The sequence below is a fragment of the Chiloscyllium punctatum genome, chromosome 23 (assembly GCF_047496795.1).
Source record: "Chiloscyllium punctatum isolate Juve2018m chromosome 23, sChiPun1.3, whole genome shotgun sequence".
NCBI lineage: Eukaryota > Metazoa > Chordata > Chondrichthyes > Orectolobiformes > Hemiscylliidae > Chiloscyllium > Chiloscyllium punctatum.
In genome coordinates this window covers 91,962,249-91,981,723 of record NC_092761.1, presented here as the reverse complement: position 1 = coordinate 91,981,723, position 19,475 = coordinate 91,962,249, and the positions used below count along the sequence as shown (strand labels likewise).

Sequence of the window (19,475 nt, the reverse complement as noted above, 5' to 3'; positions counted from 1 at the left end):
TCGAGTCTAATTTATTTCTACATGACCACGAACAGCAAGGACCCCAACACTGACCCCTGCAGAATCCTGATGGACATGAGCTTCCAGTCGCAAAAACGCCCCTCGATCATCACCCTCTGCTTCCCGCCAATTCTGGATCCAACAAGCTTAATTTCCCACAGGCTGTTACCTTCACCATCAATCTCACATGTGTGATTCACCAACAGGTACATTGAAGCTTTCCATCGATGTACCTGTATGTGTTGACTTTTCCTACATTGTCAGCAAAGAGAGCATGGAGAACTTGCCATATAAACAAGAATGCCTTAAAGAAAGAAAGGATCTACACTAACTAATTCTTTATACAACTTCAGGATGTCCTAAACATTTTACATCCAATGAAATATTTTACAGTTGCAATCTAGGAAATACAGCAGCCAATTTGCATACAAGAAGAGTCCACAAACAGTGATGAGGTAATGACCATTTAACATCACCATTTCAGTGATGTTGATTAAGAAATAGATACTGGCCAGAACGTTAGGGAAGGATTCCAAACTTTTCATTGCCGAGTGTCATGTTCTCTTTTATGGCTGCAAATAATGGAGGAAAACAAGAAAGGAAAGGAAAGGTTTGTGATGGTCAGAGGTGGTTGAACCTCATGGAGTCTGGGCTAGTATATTAGACAGAACCTCCAGTGTTTGGGCACATTGAACACAAAATCTAGGCTGATTCTCTTGTACAAGACTCAGGGAATCCTATGATTTTTGAGGTGGATTACAGGGCTTCAGTTTAATATTTCTTTAAAAAGACCCCACCTCAAAAAGCATAGAATTCCCTGAGTATTGCACTAGAGAATCAGCCGAGATTTTGTGTTCAATGTGCCCAAATACTAGAGGTTCTAGCCCAGACTCCATGAGGTTCAACCACCTCTGTCCATCACAAACCTTTCCTTTCTTGTTTTTCTCCATTATTTGCAGCCTGGGTACAAACTTGAATGGAAAGGTGGGTTCAACAACACTGTCCCAAACCCATAATGCAACTTAGGTATCCAAAACTCTGCATTATTCCACAGCTCTGACTAAATCTGTCGCTATGGTCAATATGGATAACATTGTCCAGATCCATTCAATTTCTCTTTATAGAATATATTATGCAGGAATCATCAGAGAATCAGTCTGGGGAAATGATCACTCCCCAAAATGATGGTAACCAGCCCTTCATCAGCCTCTTTACAGTCTCTTCCATTGGTACTGCAACCAGCTCCAAGAATGTGATCCTGGAACTTCCTGGTGATTCAGCAGTTACTGCAGCATCCCAGATCTTTACACCATCACCATGTAAGTATCCCTACCCATGTAGGATGTTCCATCATATACACAGCTGACCCATCCAGTCCCTTGCTCACTCACCTCAATTTTTCAGAATATTCTTTTTCAACCAATGAATTAATTTTTTGAGTTTCAATTCGGGCACGTTCCTTTCAGGAGGAGTCAGCAGCAGGAGCCAGAGGGAGGAGCCTAAACTGGGAAAGATTTAAAATCAAGAATGGACGTTCTTGGGCCTAGTTTCTATTCAGGCACATTCCTTTCAAAGGATTCTTACAGTGTGGAAGTAGGCCATTCAGGCCTTCGAGTACAGCTCTCTGAACAGTATCCCACCCAATCCCTGTGTTTACCAGGGCTAGTCCACCTAGCCTGCATGTCCTGAGACATGACTGGTAATGTAACATGGCCAATCCACCTAATTTGCAGACACAGGGGAGAATGTGCAAACTCCACACAGACAGTTGCCTGAATGTGGAATCAAACCCAGATCCCTGGTGCTGTGAGGTAGCTACTGAGCCACCATACCACTCTGGAAAGGGAGCCTACAGCCAGGGAAGCCTCCTGCTAACATCACAAGGTGGAAGAAAGGGAGCCCGGTTTCTGATTGGTCAGTGCTGGTCAGGTGCAAGTTTGTATTAACTTGTTCATTTCCTTGGTGCTCCAGGTGAAGGGATTTCACTGCCATTCATCCCATCAGTTACACACTGAATGAACTAGTCCTGACAAAGGGTCATTGAATGCGAAGGAAAACAAATGATATTGATTCTAAGACTAGGAATCTGATGAATGAGACAGAGGAGTTGAGGTCACAATTAAAACATGGGAATATGATGTAACTGTTCTCACTGAGATATGGTTGAGAGAGAGGTAGGTTTGGAGTCCAATATCCCAGGATATGGAGTCTTCAGGTGAGGCAGGGAAAGAGATAAACAAGAATAGTGTGTTGTAATTTAAATCAGGGAATCAATTCGAGCAGGAAACTAGGATATCACAGAGTCATAGAGATGTACAGCACAGAAACAGATACTTTGGTCCAACTCATCCATGCAGCCAGATATCCTAAATTAATTTAGTCCCAGCATTTGGCCCAAATCACTCTAAACCATTCCTATTCATATACCCATCCAGATGCCTTTTAAATGCTGTAATTGTACCAGCCTCCACCAGTTGCTCTGGCAGCTCATTCCATACACACACCACCCTCTGTGTGAAAAAGTTGCCCCTTAGGTCCCTTTTATATCTTTCCCCTCTCACCCTAAACCTATGGCCTCCAGTTTTGAACTCCCCAACTCTGGGAAAAATGCCTTGAATATTCACCCTATCCATGCCCCTCATGATTTTATAAACCTCTATAAGGTCACCCCTCAGCCTCCGACACTCCAGGGAAAACAGCCCCAGCCTATTCAGCCTCTCCCTGTATCTCAACCCTTCCAACCCTGGCAACATCCTTGTAAATCTTTTCTGAACCCTTTCAAGTTTCACAACATCCTTCCAGTAGGAAGGAGACCAGAATTGCACGCAGTATTCCAAAAGTGGCCTAACCAATGTCCTGTACAGCTGCAACATGACCTCCCAACTCCTGTACTCAATGCACTGCCTAATAAAGGCAAGCATACCAAACACCATCTTCACTATCCTAACTACACGCAGTTTCACTTTCAAGGAGCTATGAATCTGCACTCCAAGGTCTCTCTCTGTTCAGCAACATTCCCCAGGACCTTACCATGAAGTGTATAAGTCCTCCTCTGATTTGCCTTTCCAAAATGCAGCACCTCACATTTATCTAAATTAAATTCCATCTGCCACTCCTCAACTCATTGACCCATCTGATCAAGTTCCCATTGTACTCTATGGTAACCTTCTTCACTGTCCACTACACCTCCAATTTTGGTGTCCTCTGCAAACTTACGAATTATACCTCTTATGTTCATATCCAAATCATTTATATGAATGACGAAAAGTAGTGGACCCAGCACCGGTCCTTGAGGCACTCCACTGGTCACAGGCCTCCAGTCTGAAAGGCAACCCTCCACCACCACACTCTGTCTTTTACTTTAGAGTCAGTTCTGTATCCAAATGGCTAATTCTCCCTGTATTCCATGAGATCTAACCTTGAGGAGAAAATCAGGACTGCAGATGCTGGAGATCAGTGTCGAAAAGTGTGGTGCTGGAAAAATATAGCAAGTCAGGCAGGAGGTGCAGGAGAGTCGACGTTTCAGGCATAAGCCCTTCATACTGATGCCCGAAACGTCAACTGTCCTGTTCCTGGATGCTGCCTGACCTGTCGTGCTTTTCTAGCACCACACATTTTGAATATGATCTAACCTTGTTCACCAGTCTACTATAGGAACCTTGTTGAACGTCTTAGAAGGCTTCTCAAATGAAACCATAAGGGTAGAATGGGAAACCAAAAAGGAGCAATCACGTTGCTGGGAATAAATGATAGGGCAGATAACAGTGTGAGAAAAATAGAAGAGCAGAACGGCACATTGCAGAGAAGTGTAAAAGTAATAAGGTAGTGATAGTAGGAGATTTCAATTTAGCTAAACATTAACTGGCATAGTCATCATGTGAAAGGTTTATAGGGACCAGAATTTTAAAACTATTTCCAGAAGAGTTTACAGAAGGCTCAACAAGACAGTGGCCATCAGGGAGCTGCACATCAGAGAAACAGATCCTTCGGTCCAACTCGTCCACGCCAGGGACTTAATTTTAGGAAATGAATCCGAACAGCTGATTGAAGTGACAGTGGGGGAGCATTTTGTAGACAGTGATCATGACTCTGTTAGATTCAGGATTGTTTTAGAAATGGACAAGGATGGGCCTGTTATCAAAGTTCTATTCTGGAGAAAGGCCAATTTTAATAAGAGCAGGTATGATTTGACCAGAGTGGACTGGGAACAAATAGGTAAATCTGTCAGGATTGTAGCGCATTCAAGAAGGAAATAGAGAGAGTATGGGCCAAAGATAAAGAGTGGCACAAACAAATCCTGTAAGCCTTGCACGTCAAGGGATGAACAGGAAATTTAAAAAAAGCTGAAAATCATAGCAGGTCAGGCAGCATCCATGGAGAGAGAGCAAGTTAACGTTTCAAGTCTAGGTAGATCAGAGCAGATGTGAAGTGTGGAGGGGGACAGCATTTATCTGGGGGAAGGGGTAGAGTTCTGGAGGAGAGAGACTGTAGATGGAGCAGATTAAATAATTCTTTTTTCCTGTCTGGGAGCAGGAGTGGAGGTGACGTTGGGATCAGGAGGTTGCTGGGAAGGTAAGGACTTAGTATACAGTTGGCAGCGGCTGAGGAGGTCGTGGATAGTGAACTGGTCACACCGCAGGTTAGAATTGCTGAGGGAGACAGTGAGAGGGTGACCAAAAGGCAGAGAAAAAGTAGGAAGGCACCTCCCTCCAAAACAGGTTTACCATTTTGGATACTGTTGGGGGAGATAGCTCACCAGGGGAGGGCAGCGGTTGTCCAGGGTCGGAAAAAGGGCCATGGTCATAGGGGATTCTATTGTGAGGGGAGCAGGTAGGCTGTTCTGTGGTCAAAAACGAGACTCCCGGTTGGTATGTTGCCCCCCCCGCTCAGGTCAGGGATGTCACTGATTGGCTGCAGAGCATTCTAAAAGGGGAGGTGAACAGCCAGTTGTCATGGTGCATATAGGCACCAATGATACAAGTAAAAAATGAGATGAGGTCCTGAAAGCAGAATTCAGGGAGCTAGGAGAGAAGTTAAAGTGGAGGACCTCAAAGGTAGGGATCTCAGGATTTCTGCCAGTGCCACGTGCTAACCAGGGTAGAAATGAAAGAATAGGCAGGATGAACACATGGCTTGAGGGATGGTGTAGGAAGGGAGGAGTTCAGATTTGTTGGACATAGTGTGCAGGGTGTTCTAGTGAGGTGGATAAAGAACTGATTGAGCAACAGGAGACAGAGTAGTATACACGAATGATCTGGAAAGAGGGCATTGTTGGTCTGATCAGTAAGTTTGCAGATAACATGAAGATTGGTGGAGTAGCAGAAAGCATAAGGGACTTTCAAAGAATACTGGAGAATATAGATAGACTGGAGAGTTGGGTGGAGAAGTGGCAGATGGATTTCAATCCAGGCAAATGTGAGGTGATGCATTTTGGGAAGTCTAATTTGAGAGCGAATTATACAGTAGACGGAAGAGCCTTGGGAAAAGTTGATGAGCAGAGAGATCTGGGAATCCAGGTCCATTGTACCCTGAAGGTTGCTGTACAGGTGGATAGAAGGCATATAGTATGCTAGCCTTCATTGGATGGGGAATTGAGTATAAGAGCTGACAAGTCATGCTAAAATTGTACAAGACTTTGGTTCAGCTGAATTTAGAATACTACGTGCAGTTCTGGGGGCCACATTACCAAAAGGATGTGGACACTTTGGAGAGGGTGTAGAGAAAGTTTATGAGGATGTTGCCTGGGATGGAAGGTGCTAGCTATGAAGAGAGGTTGAGTAGGTTAAGATTGTTTTCATTAGAAAAAAGGAGATTGAGGGGGACCTGATTGAGGTCAACTTGATATTAAGCAGAAGAACAACATTTCATCTTTAGATTAGGCACTTTACAACCTTCAGGACTCCATATCGAGGTTGAACACCTTCAGATTGTGAACCCACCCCCATTCCTTTCCTTTCCTTTCCTTATAGCTTGTTCCATTCACTGTCACCATGTCCTCTCTCCCCTCCCCCCACACCATTGTTCTACCACTCTCCCATTCCAATTATTTAATCTGTCTACTATCTGCAGCCTCTCTCCCAGAATTCCACCCAAACCCCATTATTGCATAAATGCTGCCCCCTTCATACTTCATGTCAGCTCAAATGAGGAGTCATCTAGACATGAAATGTGAGCTTACTCTCACTCCATGGCCTGCTGTAATCTCCAGCATGTTTTGTTTTCAGTACAGACTCCAGCGTCTGCAGTAACTGTAACTTCCTACAAGGGGTGTACAGGGTTAGGTTTGGAGGGAAAGGCAGGTTTAGGGCAAACAGGGAGGTCCCAGAGGAAAATAGATATACAAGGGGAAACTTAAAAAGGAAATTAAGATATCAAAAAGGGGGCTTGAAAGAATAATGGCAGGTAAAGTAAAAGGAAATCTCAAATATTTTACATTCGGGTTAAAAGGACAACTTGGGAAAGAATAGGGCCCATTTAGGGAGGAGCGATCAAGACCAGGAGCCACAGATTTAAGTTAAGGGTAGGAGATTTAAAGACAATGTAAGGAAATATTTTCCCCTTGATAGGATAGTGGGAATCTAAAACTAACTGCGCATAGGTGTGGCAGGGGCAGAAATCATCATAACATTGAACTATCAACTGTGGGTCAAGTGCTGGGAAATAGGATTAAACTAGTTCGGTTATTGTTTTTGACCAGGGCAGACTCGATGGGCAAAGGGCTTTGTCTGTGCTGGAAATCTCTACGACTCTTATGATTCTGAGGTTACCCAGAGATGTGAGTCAGAACTGATCACTGATGTTGCTGCTCCATCTCGCCCTTATCACGTTAAAGAAAGGCACCAGGAGGAAGTTCAAGTTGCCAATTACTGGCTGCACTGATTCATGCTTACTCTTTTTCAGTGTGTGGTGAGATTTTTCAAACACCTGAGGGTTCATTTTCCAGCCCCCGTTATCCAGCACAATATCCGGCAAATCTGGTCTGTGTTTGGTACATTGTGGCGGAACCGGGCTACGTGATCAGGTTTAAGGTCAACTCGATAAATATAGAAGGAAAGACACCGTGTCATTTTGACTGGCTTGATCTCCATGAGGAGACAGAGAATGGACTTCACTCTCACCAGATAGCAAGGTCAGTGTGCAGTCGGACAAAATTCTGTTCAAAAAGAAACCGACTGGAGATCACCAGTGAATTTGGGGTAATCTTATCTGAGCTTACTGGGTGAAATTTACATCCTGCCTGACTGTACGGATTTAATAGAGAGTAAAATCAGTTGGTGTGTACAAAGCAGTTTGAACCCATGTGTTACTAATCTTGTTTTGACCTTCTCCATCCAGTTCCTAATGTTCAGCACCATTAGTGATGTCAGATATTGAAGCAGTCCATATCCAAATGCTGAAGTCCTGGAAAGCATCAATTTCCTAATGGGAAGTTATCCCCAATTGACTTACTGGACTATTTTGAGGAAGTAACAGAGATGTTTAGAAACATAGACATTAGGAACAGGAGGAGGCTGTTTGACCCTTCGAACCTCCAGGTTCATTATGATCATGGCTGATGCCGCCCTCCTATATTCTTGCTTTCTCTGTGTATCCTGTAGTAATTGGAACCAGGTGGACTTTGTTGACTATGGGATCCTTGACTCAGGTAAGTTAACCTGGGCCAGTCAGGAAGCCCTGGGTCGATAAAATGTGGAGCTGGAAAGGTACAGCAGGTCAGACAGCATCAGAGGAGCAGGGGGAAAGGATGGTTCAGCTCCACATTTTATCAACTCTGTTTTCCAGCATCTGCAGTCCGTACTCTCTCCAAATTAGGAAGCCCTGGCTGAACAATATAAACAGGGGATGTAGAATCTCCTCAGTCTAGGGGAGTGACTCGGAGCTGGCTGGCCACAGCCAGTATACTGTACACAAGGAAATAAAGGGGGACACTGGCCTCTGTGCAGTAACATCATACTCCTTGATGTGTTTAAGATCTAAAAATTTATCAATTTCTTTCTTGGACATGTACAAAGACCTGACCTTCAGCACCTTCTGTAGCAGTGAGTTTCATAGGTTGACCACTCTGAATGAAGAGATTTTTCATTATTTCAGTTCTAAATTGCCTACCCTATACCCTGAGACTGTGACCACTAGTTCTAGATTACCAGGGAGTCCTTTTATCTGTCCAACCCAGTTAGAATTTTAGATGTTTCAGTCAGAATCCCACTCATTCTTCTAAACTCTGGTGAATACAGGTCCAGTTGAACCAATCTCTCCTCGTGGGACAGTCCCACCATCCCCAATATCGGCCAAGTGAACCATTGCTGCACTCCCTCCCTCCATGGCAGGTATACCCTCCCTTAGATAGGGAGATCCAACCTGCAGGGGCAGTCTGACCAGCACGATCAGGGCAATGCTGTTAAAGTGATGCGCATGGACATCCAGAAGGCATTTGGTACAGTGCGATACACCAGACTGCGGAGCAAAGTTAGAGCTCATGGGATAAAAGAGACACTAGCAAAATGGATACATAATTGACTGAGTGACAGGAAACAAGTGATGGTTAATACATGTTTTTCAGCTGTTTTAGTGAACTTCCCCTGAAGTCAGTGCTGGGACCCATGTGTATCTCAATACACATCAATGATCTTGGTGTGCAGAGGACAGTTTCAAAAATTGCACATGATAGGAAACTTCAAAGCATTGTAAACTGTGAGGAGGACAGAACTTTAAAAACACATGGACAAGTTGGAGTGGGTGGATAGCTGTTCAGTGCAGAGAAGTGTGAGGTGATTTATTTTGGTAAGAAGAAAATAGAAAATATGAAATCATGTGGGTATAGGAGAGAGGAACCTGGGTGAATGTTTATATAATCATTAAAAGTGATAGGGCAGGTTGAGAGAATGATTAACAAAACCTACAGTGTTGTTGGCTTTATTAAAAGGGTACACTGTATCACAGCAAGGAGGTTATGTTAAATGTTTAGAAGACCCTAGTATGGCCTGAGCTAAAATATACTGTCCAGTTCTGGGCACCATGCTTTAGGAAGGATGTGAGGGCATTAAGAAGAGAGTCTGGAAGAATTTCACAAGAATGATTCCAGGGATGAAGAATTTAAGTTATGAGAATAGATTGATGAGTAAAAAATTATGTAATATCTGAACTAAGTAAAGAAGGAGAAGGTGTTCCCCTCCATGAAAGGATCAAGCGTGAGAGGGCACAGCTTTAAAGCATTAATCAAAAAAACCAAAAGAGATATGATTCGGGTTTGGACGGACTGTCTCGGAGGGTGATAGAGGCAGGATGGAAAGATGTGGTTGTTTAAAATGAAGAATGTGCAGGAAGGCGGCAGGATGATGGCGCTGAGTGAAGATGCCTACTTGAAGACATGAAAGGCTTAATGAGATTTTTCTGCACTGAATAAGTCTGTGATTCTGTGTCAAAGAGTGTGGTGCTGGAAAAGCACAGCCGGTCAGGCAACATCCAAGGAGCAGGAGAATCGACGTTTTGGGCAAAAGCCCTATGCTTCAAACATCAATACTCCTGGTCCTTGGATGCTGCCTGACCGGCTGTGCTTTTCCAGCACCACACTCTTTGACTCTGATCTTCAGCATCTGTAGTCCTCACTTTCTCCCTGTGATTCTGTGATCCAGGTTTGGGCTGACAAGTAGCATTTATGCCGCAGAAGTACCAGGCCATTACCATCTCCAACAAAGGAGACTTTAACCATTTCCCCTTGATATTCACATCAACATCCTGTGGGTTACCATATAAATACCATGGGGCTGTAAAAGCAGTTCAGAGGCTAGGACCATTGTGGCAAGTAACTCACTTCCTGTCTGCCGGGTCTGTATCTTTACAAAGCACAAGTCAGTCTTGTGATGGAATTTTCTCCAATTGTCTAGATTGGCAAAACTCCAATAACGTTCAAGAAGCTTGACATGATCCAAGATAAAACCGCCTATTTATGGCCACCCCATCCAGCACCTCCTACCCTCACTCCCTTCACCAGCAGCACTTGGTGGCAGCAGGATATCTCATCTGCAAGATCCACCACGTCTCCTTCAACAGCGCCTTCAAACCCATGATCTCTAACGTCTAGAAGGACAAAGGCAACGAATATATGGGGACACCACCACTCGACATCCTGACTTGAAAACTGAGATAAGTGCACAGAGACCAGTACCCCATCACCAAGTCCCCCTTTATTTACTGGTGCCCAGTACACTGGCTGGGGGCAGCCAGCTGGCAGACAGTTTTCTGAACTGTTATATTTTATTTAATTTACAATACATGAAATACAAAGAAAATCCAACCTTGTACAATCCAAGTTATTGCACTCTTTCAAACAAAAAAGAGCTTGTTCCAGTTTCTGTTTCTCCATGCATGACAATTCACTCCAATGGGCCTGAGATCTGAAGCTCAATTCACATGACATCACAAACAAAGCTTTCAGATTAACAAGCTGAGCTTCTCCTGGTTTCTTTTATGTCTTTTACTCATGGCTGAAATGGTCTTTGTGAACTTTTAGTTTAAACATTTGTAAGTGTGAGAATGTGCTCAATCCTGTTACAACTCGGTTGAAGGACTGTAATTCCATTGAAAGGAGCTTTAGAAGTTTCCAGGTGATCAGGGATCCCATGTTGGGGATTTTGCTTTGGCAAAAATACATTTTTGACGGTGGTCATTAATATCAGCAGCCATCCCAGGCCAGTAACACCACTGTCTGGTCAGCTTTTCCATCATTTGGTATTCTGCTTGATGATGAATTGCTACCTTAACTTGACATTTGAAAGCATTTGGGAAAAACAAGATGCTTCAATTCTCTCTGCTTGTCATGAACCAGCTGAGAGAGGACTCCATCCTTCACTCTGACCCTGTACCAGCATCTCAGTTTCTCTGTCTCTCTTTGGACTCCCTCATTAGCTGGCTCTGCATTGGGGGATATTCAGCCTTACAGTCGCGGGGCAGTTTACTGATGACCATATCAACCAGCTGACATTGTCTGGGGTTCACTTCCAAGATAGGGTCAGCCAGCTCTTTCCTGATTGGCCCAGATTAGCGATCCCAATTAATGACCTTGTAGTTAATGAGGTCAACCTGGTTTCAAACACACCAATATTTTTCACCATTCCTTCAGAATCTTAAAGGCCCCTTTCTAAGTGCACTTGGGGTCAACCTAAACAAACAGACTGCAGCTGTCCACCTTTCTCCAGGGCAGGTCGGGGATGGGAAATCAATACTAACACAGCCAACGATATCCATGCCCCATGAAGAAATAAAAAAGAATGAATTTTGGTAAGAAGCACATGCAGAAACAACATATAATGAAGGGTTTGCAGGAGCAGAGGGGCCTGAGTGTTAATGTGCACAGGTCATTGAAGGCAATGGGACAGGCTGGGAGAGTGGTTGATAAAGCATACCATATTGTAGGCTTTATTAAAGGCACCTGGAATACAAGACCAAGGAGGTTATATTGAAATTATATAAGACATTAATTTGGCTTCAGCCTGAATATTGCATCCAGTTCTATATATGGCACTATAGGAAGAATGTCAAAGCATTGAAGAGAGTGCAGATTAGATTCCTGAGCATGGTTTCAGATTTCAGGAATTCCAGTTACAAATAACTGGAGAAGGTCAGACTGTGGCCCCAGGAGAAGAGAATGCTGAGAGGGAATCTGATAGAGATACTTTAAATCATGTGACAATGTTAAACATGATGGTCCTTTTAGGAATCACTTAGGGTCTGCTCCAGAGATGATAAAGAGCAGCTAATGTCATTGGACCATACATTTGAGGGCTGGTTTTTCCCAGGAAGGAGAATTCATTAGGGAGGAGAGAGAACAGGGCAAAAGTGAGGACTGCAGATGCTGGAAACCAGAGTTTAGGTCAGAGTTGTGCTGGAAAAGCACAGCAGGTCAGGGAGCATTCGAGGAGCTAGAAGAATCGATATTTCAGGCAAAAGCCCTTTCCTGATGAAGGGCTCTTGCCTGAAACATCGATTCTCCTGCTCCTCGGATGCTGCCTGACCTGTTGTGCTTTTCCAGCACCACTCTAATCTAAACAGGAGAGAGGACAGACTGAAGTTAGTACTGAACCACAAAATCCATCAAAACGGCCATGAAGAGCAGACTTGCCCCGCTTCCTGCGGGTGGTAAATGGATAATTAACAGCATAACACTAAGAGTGATCTGGACAGAGTAGTTAGGATGAAACTTTCCCAGTTCTGAAAGGATGAAGAATGAAATGACAAGTTTAAAGTAACTGCCAAAAAGCAGCAAAGGCTGATATGAAAAAGAAAATTCACACAATGTGGGGTTTAAGTCTAGAATGTGCATCCTGATAGTGTGGTGGAGGAAGGTTCAACTGAAAAATTAAAAAGGAAATTAAATTGCTAACTTGTAGTTCTACATATTTGTTTGTGATTACCAAAAACACACCACTCCCACTACCACTGTGTCGGCAAATGGATTTTAATACACCTTTACCCGTGTTCTTCCAGGTAATGATACCCTCCTACCTACCCAGTAACTGAGAAATCTTGAGGACTATAAGATCACAGTGTGAGCATGTTCCCTCTTGTGGTGATAAATGGCATCTTTAAAAAAAATAATAAAATGTTTCTTTGCAGTGAGAACTGAACTGAACTGTCCAGGAAAGTGTTAAATTGATTTGAAGCTTTTATGCAGAACTAGGAAAGAAAAAGGTGGCTTTATTCACTCATGGGGTGTGGGCACCATTGGCTGGGTCAACATTTATTGTCCAACTCAAGGGCATCTAAGGATGGGCAATAAATGCTGGCTCAGTTAGTGACACCCAATCCCTTGAGTGAATAAAAAAGGCTGTGGAAACGCCATGTGTCAGTGAAATGGGCATTTTTACAGGAATCAGCAAATTTCTGTCAGTTCTGATGAACAGAATAGTAGCTACCTCAATAGGAAATAGGTATACTAAACATAGTATGTTCATAAAGTTGGCATTTTTAAGAAAAACAAAATTCAGATTTCCAGACTCTGCATTATTATATTATTATATTCAGTATTAATCTTTAGAGTTTGTGTAAATTCATATATTATTGCTTTTCACTGCATTCATAAATAAACAGCAGGCGATGTGCTATGAACTTCATTGAGATTATTAACTTCATCGACCGGAAATCAGACCTCAGAATAAACACGAGCTGGCTAGTGCAGGAAGGTTATGAGTATTCTGACTTCGTTTTTTTATAACACTTTGTGCTTCCCTCTCAACAGGTTATGTGGAAATGTTGTACCTCCCACTGTCAATACCAACACTAGTCGGCTTAAAGTTTCTTTTGTGTCAGATGCAAGTGTTGCTGGTCATGGTTTCACAGCACGATACTGGATAATTGCATCAAGTGACAGTAAGTGGAACTGAAATCTGCTCCAGCTGGTTTGGGATGGATGTGAATAATCGCACACAGGGCTGGGGGTTGGGCAGTCTTACCTATTGATTCCATGGTTATCATTATATTTAGATCAAAGGGATTTATATTGACATCCACTTCTTGGAAATGTTCATCCGCTCAACCAATACCACATACATTAAGCATTTCTCTCTTTGCATACGATAGCTGATATCTTTACCACTGATTAATAGTAGCAAGTTTTGAGAAGTTTTGTAGCTCAGATTGAGGTTCTGGATGTAGGTTTACTTGCTGAGCTGGAAGGTTCATTTCCAGACGTTTCATCACCCGACTAAGTAACATCTTCAGTGGACCTCTGGGCAAAGCACTGTGGATAATTCCTGTTTTCTATTTATATGTTTGGGTTTCTTTGGGTTGGTGATGTCATTTCCTGTGGTAACATCATTTCCTGCGGTAATGTCATTTCCTGCTCTTTTTCTCAGGGGATGGTAGATGAGGTCTAACTCGATGTGTTTGTTATTGGAGTTCCATGGGTTGGAATGCCATGCTTCTAGGAGTTCTCGTGCATATCTCTATTTGGCTTGTCCTAGGATGGATGTGTTATCCCAGTCAAAGTGGTGTCCTTCCTCATCTGTATGTAAGGGTACTTGTGAGAAAGAGTCATGTCGTTTTGTGCCTAGTTGGTGTTCATTTTTCCTGGTGGCTAGTTTTCTGCCTGTTTGTCCAACATTGTGTTTATTATAGTTCTTGTGTGGTATTTTGTAAATGACATTAATTTTGCTTGTTGTCTGTATAGGGTCTTTCAAGTTCATTAGCTGCTGTTTTAGTGTGTTGGTGGGTTTGTGGGCTACCATGATGCCAAGGGGTCTGAGTAGTCTGGCAGTCATTTCCGAGAGGTCTTTGATGTAGTGGAGAGTGACTAGGGTTTCTGGTTGTGTTTTGTCTGCTTGTTTGGGTTTGTTGCTGAGAGATCTGTGGACTATGCTTATTGGGTACCCATTCTTTTTTAATACATGGTATAGGTGATTTTCCTCTGCTCTGTATAGTTCCTTTGTGCTGCAGTGTGTGGTGGCTTATTGAAATAATGTTTTGATGCAGCTTCGTTTGTGGGTGTGGGATGATTGATTCTGTAGTTCAGTATTTGGTCTGTATGTCTTGTTTTCGGTAGACGCTGGTTTGAAGTTCCCCATTGGCTGTTCGCTCTACTGTGATATCTAGGAATGGCAATTTGTTGTTGTTTTCCCCCTCTTTAGTGAATTTTATGCCAGTGAGGGTATTATTGATGGTCTTGAAAGTTTCCTCTAATTTGTTTCGTTTAGTGATGACAAAGGTGTCATTCACATTGCGGACCCAGAGTTTGGGTTGGATATTTGGCAGAGCTGTTTATCCGAGTCTCTGTACTATTGCCTCTGCTAAGAACCCTGATATCGGAGATCCTATGGGTGTTCTGTTGGTTTGTCTGTATGTTTTGTTGTTGAAGGTGAAGTGTGTAGTAAGGCATAGGTCCACTAGCTTGATGATACTGTCCTTGCTGATGAAGTTAGTGGTGTTAAGTGTATGTGTCTTTGGGTCTTCTAAAAATGTTGTCAGTGTTTCCTTGGCCAGGTTAATGTTGATTGATGTAAACAGGGCATTTACATCAAAGGAGGCCATTATTTAATCCTCTTCTGTCTTAGTGTCTTTGATGGTCTTCAGAAATTCTTGGCTGGAGTGGATAGAGTGGTGTGAGTCTTCTACTAAGTGTTTTAGTCTTTGTTGTAGCTCCTTGGCCACTCTGTAAGTTGGTGTTCCAGGTCGTGAGACTATGGGTCTGAGGGGGGCTCCTGGTTTGTTAATTTTGGGTAATCCATAGAAACGTGGTATGTTGGATCGTCTGGTTTCATTTTTTGGGAGGTGGTGTTATTTATTTCTCCAGATTTCTGAAGTTTTTTGAGTAGGGCTGTGATTTAGTTCTCTAGTTGTGGGGTTGGGTCTATTGCCACTTGTTGGTAAGTGTTGGTATCTGTAAGTAGTGCATTCGCTTTTTCAATGTAGTCTCTATGATTGGGAATGACTGTCAAGTGTCCTTTGTCTGCAAGTAGGATAACAATGTTTTTATCTTTTTTAAGTCTTTCCAGTGCTTTCCTTTCTTGTGTTTGAGTGTGTTTCCTTCCTTTTTTCTGCCTAATGTTGGTGCGACTGTCTGTCTGATAGTTTGTTGGGTTTCTTCTGTGAGTTGGTTGTCTTTTAGTGTTGTTTCTAATGCTGCTAAGAAATCTTTCTTGTCCACATCCTGGCAGTTTAATCCTCTTACTAAAATGGCTTTCTCAGTGTCTGGTAAGGGTTGGTCAGATAAGTTTGTTGTCCAAGCTTCTATGTTGTCAGTGTTGTTACTTTGTGTAAGTTTGTCTAGTTTTTTTCTGCAGGTCTAGTTTTTCATTTTCTGTGTTTGTCGCTGTCTGTCCCTTTCACGGTCTGTTGCATGAGTGAGTGAAGATTTTTGGTTCAAAGTTTCCCAATTGTTTTCCGGAGTCTGTTGTGGCATCAATAATCATTTCTCTCAGCATTCTGCGGCCGTTTTGCTCTGCTATTCTTTTGGCTAGTGGGGTGTTAAGGGGAGGTTTGTATTGAAGACATTTAGGTTGTACCTGCTTCCTTAGGCATTCATGCAGCAAGTACAGCTGTTCACGGGTGGCACTCTGTCGGATGGCATTCGTTTCCCATTTTTGGGCCAGTTTTAGCATTTTGCACCCATAGGTCTTAGCAAGTTTTGAGAAGATTTGTAGCTCAGGTTGAGGTTCTGGATGTAGGTTTGCTCGCTGAGCTGGCAGGTTCATTTCCGAATGTTTCATCACCCTACTAGGTAACATCTTCAGTGGGCCTCCGGGCGAAGCACTGTTGATAATTCCTCTTTCTATTTATATGTTTGAGTTTTATTTGGGTTGGTGATGTAATTTCCTGTGGTGATATCATTTCCTGTTCTTTTTCTCAGGGGGTGGTAGATGGGGGTCTAACTCGATGTGTTTGTTGATACAGGTCTGGTTGGAATGCCATGTTTCTAGGAATTCTTGTGCATGTCTCTGTTTGGCTACAGAGTATTCAAAAAGAATGGGTACCCAATGAACACAGTCCACAGAGTTCTCAGCAACAAACCCAAACAAGCAGACAAAATGCACCCAGAAACCCTAGCCACTCTCCCCTCCATCAAAAACATCTCAGAAATGACTGCTAGACTACTCAGACCCCTTGGCATCTCTTTGTTGGCTATGTAGAACAGTCCATCTTCTGTAATTACACCAGCACCACTCCCCACCTCTTCCTCCGCTACATTGATGACTGCATTGGCACCACCTCATGCTCCCGGGAGGAGGTTGAGCAATTCATCAACTTCACCAACACATTCCACCCTGACCTTAAATTTACCTGGACCATCTCTGACACCTCGCTCCCCTTCCTGGACCTCTCCATCTCCATTAACGACGACTGACTTGACACCGACATTTTTTACAAACCCACCGACTCCCACAGCTACCTGGATTACACCTCTTCCCACTCTACCTCCTGCAAAGATGCCATCCCGTATTCCCAATTCCTCTGCCTCCACCGTATCTGCTCCCAGGAGGACCAGTTCCACCACAGAACACACCAGATGGCCTCCTTCTTCAGAGACCACAATTTCCCTTCCCACGTGGTTAAAAATGCCCTCCAACGCATCTCGTCCACATCCTGCACCTCCACCCTCAGACCTCACCCCTCCAACCGTAACAAGGACAGAACGCCCCTGGTGCTCACCTTCCACCCTACAAACCTTCACATTAACCAAATCATCCACCGACATTTCCGCCACCTCCAAACAGACCCCACCACCAGGAATATATTTCCTTCCCTACCCCTTTCTGCCTTCCGCAAAGACTCCGTGACTACCTGGTCAGGTCCACGCCTCCTACAACCCACCCTCCCATCCTGGCACCTTCCCCTGTCACCACAGGAACTGCAAAACCTGCGCCCACACCTCCTCTCTCACCTCTATCCAAGGCCCTAAAGGAGCCTTCCACATCCATCAAAGTTCTACCTGCACATCCACCAATATCATTTATTGTATCTGTTGCTCCCGATGCGGTCCCCTCTACGTTGGGGAGACTGGACACCTCCTAGCAGAGCGCTTTAGGGAACATCTCCGGGACACCCACACCAATCAACCACACCGCCCTGTGGTCCAACATTTCAACTCCCCTTCCCACTCAGCCAAGGACGTGGAGGTTCTGGGCCTCCTCCACCGTTGCTCCCTCACCACCCGACGCCTGGAGGAAGAACGCCTCATCTTCCGCCTCGGAACACTTCAACCCCAGGGCATCAATGTGGACTTCAACAGTTTCCTCATTTCCCCTTCCCCCACCCCAGTTCCAAACTTCCAGCTCAGCACTGTCTCCATGACCTGTCCTACCGGCCTATCTTCTTTTCCACCTATCCACTCCACCCTCCTCCCCGACCTATCACCTTCATCCTCACCCCCATTCACCTATTGTACTCAATGATACTTTCTCCCCACCCCCACCCTCCTCTCATTTATCTCTCTACCCTTCAGGCTCTCTGCCTGTATTCCTGATGAAGAGCTTTTGCCTGAAACGTCGATTTTCCTGCTCCTCGGATGCTGTCTGAACTGCTGTGCTTTTCCAGCACCATTCTACTCCAGAATCTGGTTTCCAGCATCTGCAGGTCATTGTTTTTACCTACCCCACAAACCCACCAACACACTAAATCAGCAGCTAATGAACTTGAAAGACCCTATACAGACAACAAGCAAAATTAATGTCATTTACAAAGTACCACGCAAGAACTATAACAAATACAATGTTGGACAAACAGGCAGAAAACTAACCACCAGGAAAAATGAACACCAACTAGCCTAAAACGACATGACTCTTTCTCACAAGTATCCTTACATACAGATGAGGAAGGACACCACTTTGACTGGGATAACACATCCATCCTAGGACAAGCCAAATAGAGATATGCACGAGAATTCCTAGAAGCATGGCATTCCAACTCATGGAACTCCATCAACAAACACATCGAGTTAGACCTCATCTACCACCCCCTGAGAAAATGAACAGGAAATTATGTCATCACAGGAAATGATGTCACCATAGGAAATGGCATCACCAAAGAATTCCAGACATATAAATAGAAAGCAGGAATTATCAACAGTGCTTTGCAGGAAGGCCCACTGAAGATGTTACTAATAGGGTGACGAAACATCTGGAAGTGAACCTTCCAGCTCAGCGAGCAAACCTACATCCAGAACTGAATAATAGTCACTGCACTTCAAGCTAATCTAATTGAGTGGTTTTGACTTTGCATGACAGTGAATTCAATTCAAATAAAAGTGTGAAGGAACTGGTGACTTGCTGTTGTCTATTGTATACGTCTGCACACAGTCAATCCAACTCTCATTACTCTTGAAGTAATATCAAACAATTCCAAGAGACATAAAGTTATTACCTACATGCAAGTCCTTCTTTTGTCCTCTTGCATCGATCATGCTTCAGTGCCAGGGCTGACCACAATTCCTCCCCTTCCCAAGGTTCCTAATCAATGACATCAGGTACCTCACTCAAATGTGATCCCATGTCATGGTAACGTTATTGTGGTATTCAACAATGAAAAGGATCACATTGATACTCACCGATTGATATTCATATTTCAGAGATAACTTATTCATCAAGACTGGAATGACTACCTCATTTTTAATCGCTCTGAACACCAGAGGTACTGATGAACAGGGGACATTAAGCCTGCCCACTAACTACAAGACACAAACTAGAATATCATGGAATACTTTCAACTTAGAGTCATCATGATGTACAACACAGCAACAGATCTTTCGGTCCAACTCGTCCCAACCAACCAGATATGCCCACCTAATCTAGTCCCATTTGCCAGCACTTGGCCCATATCCCTCCAAATCCTTTCGTTCATATACCCATCCAGATGCCTTTTAAATGCTTTAACTGTACCAGCCTCCACCACTTCATCTAGCAGCTCATTCCATACACGTACCACCCTCTGCATGAAAAAGTTGCCGCTTAGGTCTCTTTTATATCTTTCCCCTCTCACCCTAAACCTAT

General features: G+C 43.7%; 1 protein-coding gene across 4 annotated transcripts in view; it reads left to right on the top strand.

Annotated features, from left to right (window-relative positions):
* The window catches only part of LOC140494253 (membrane frizzled-related protein-like), a 75,895-nt gene that overhangs the window by 17,523 nt on the left and 38,897 nt on the right, over window positions 1-19,475 (top strand). For all 4 annotated transcript variants that reach the window (XM_072593500.1, XM_072593499.1, XM_072593501.1 and 1 more), the window contains exons 5-7: window positions 1,125-1,319; window positions 6,901-7,129; window positions 13,235-13,365. In XM_072593500.1, the coding sequence (XP_072449601.1) occupies window positions 1,125-1,319; window positions 6,901-7,129; window positions 13,235-13,365 (555 nt within the window). The remainder of the gene's footprint in view (window positions 1-1,124; window positions 1,320-6,900; window positions 7,130-13,234; window positions 13,366-19,475) is intronic.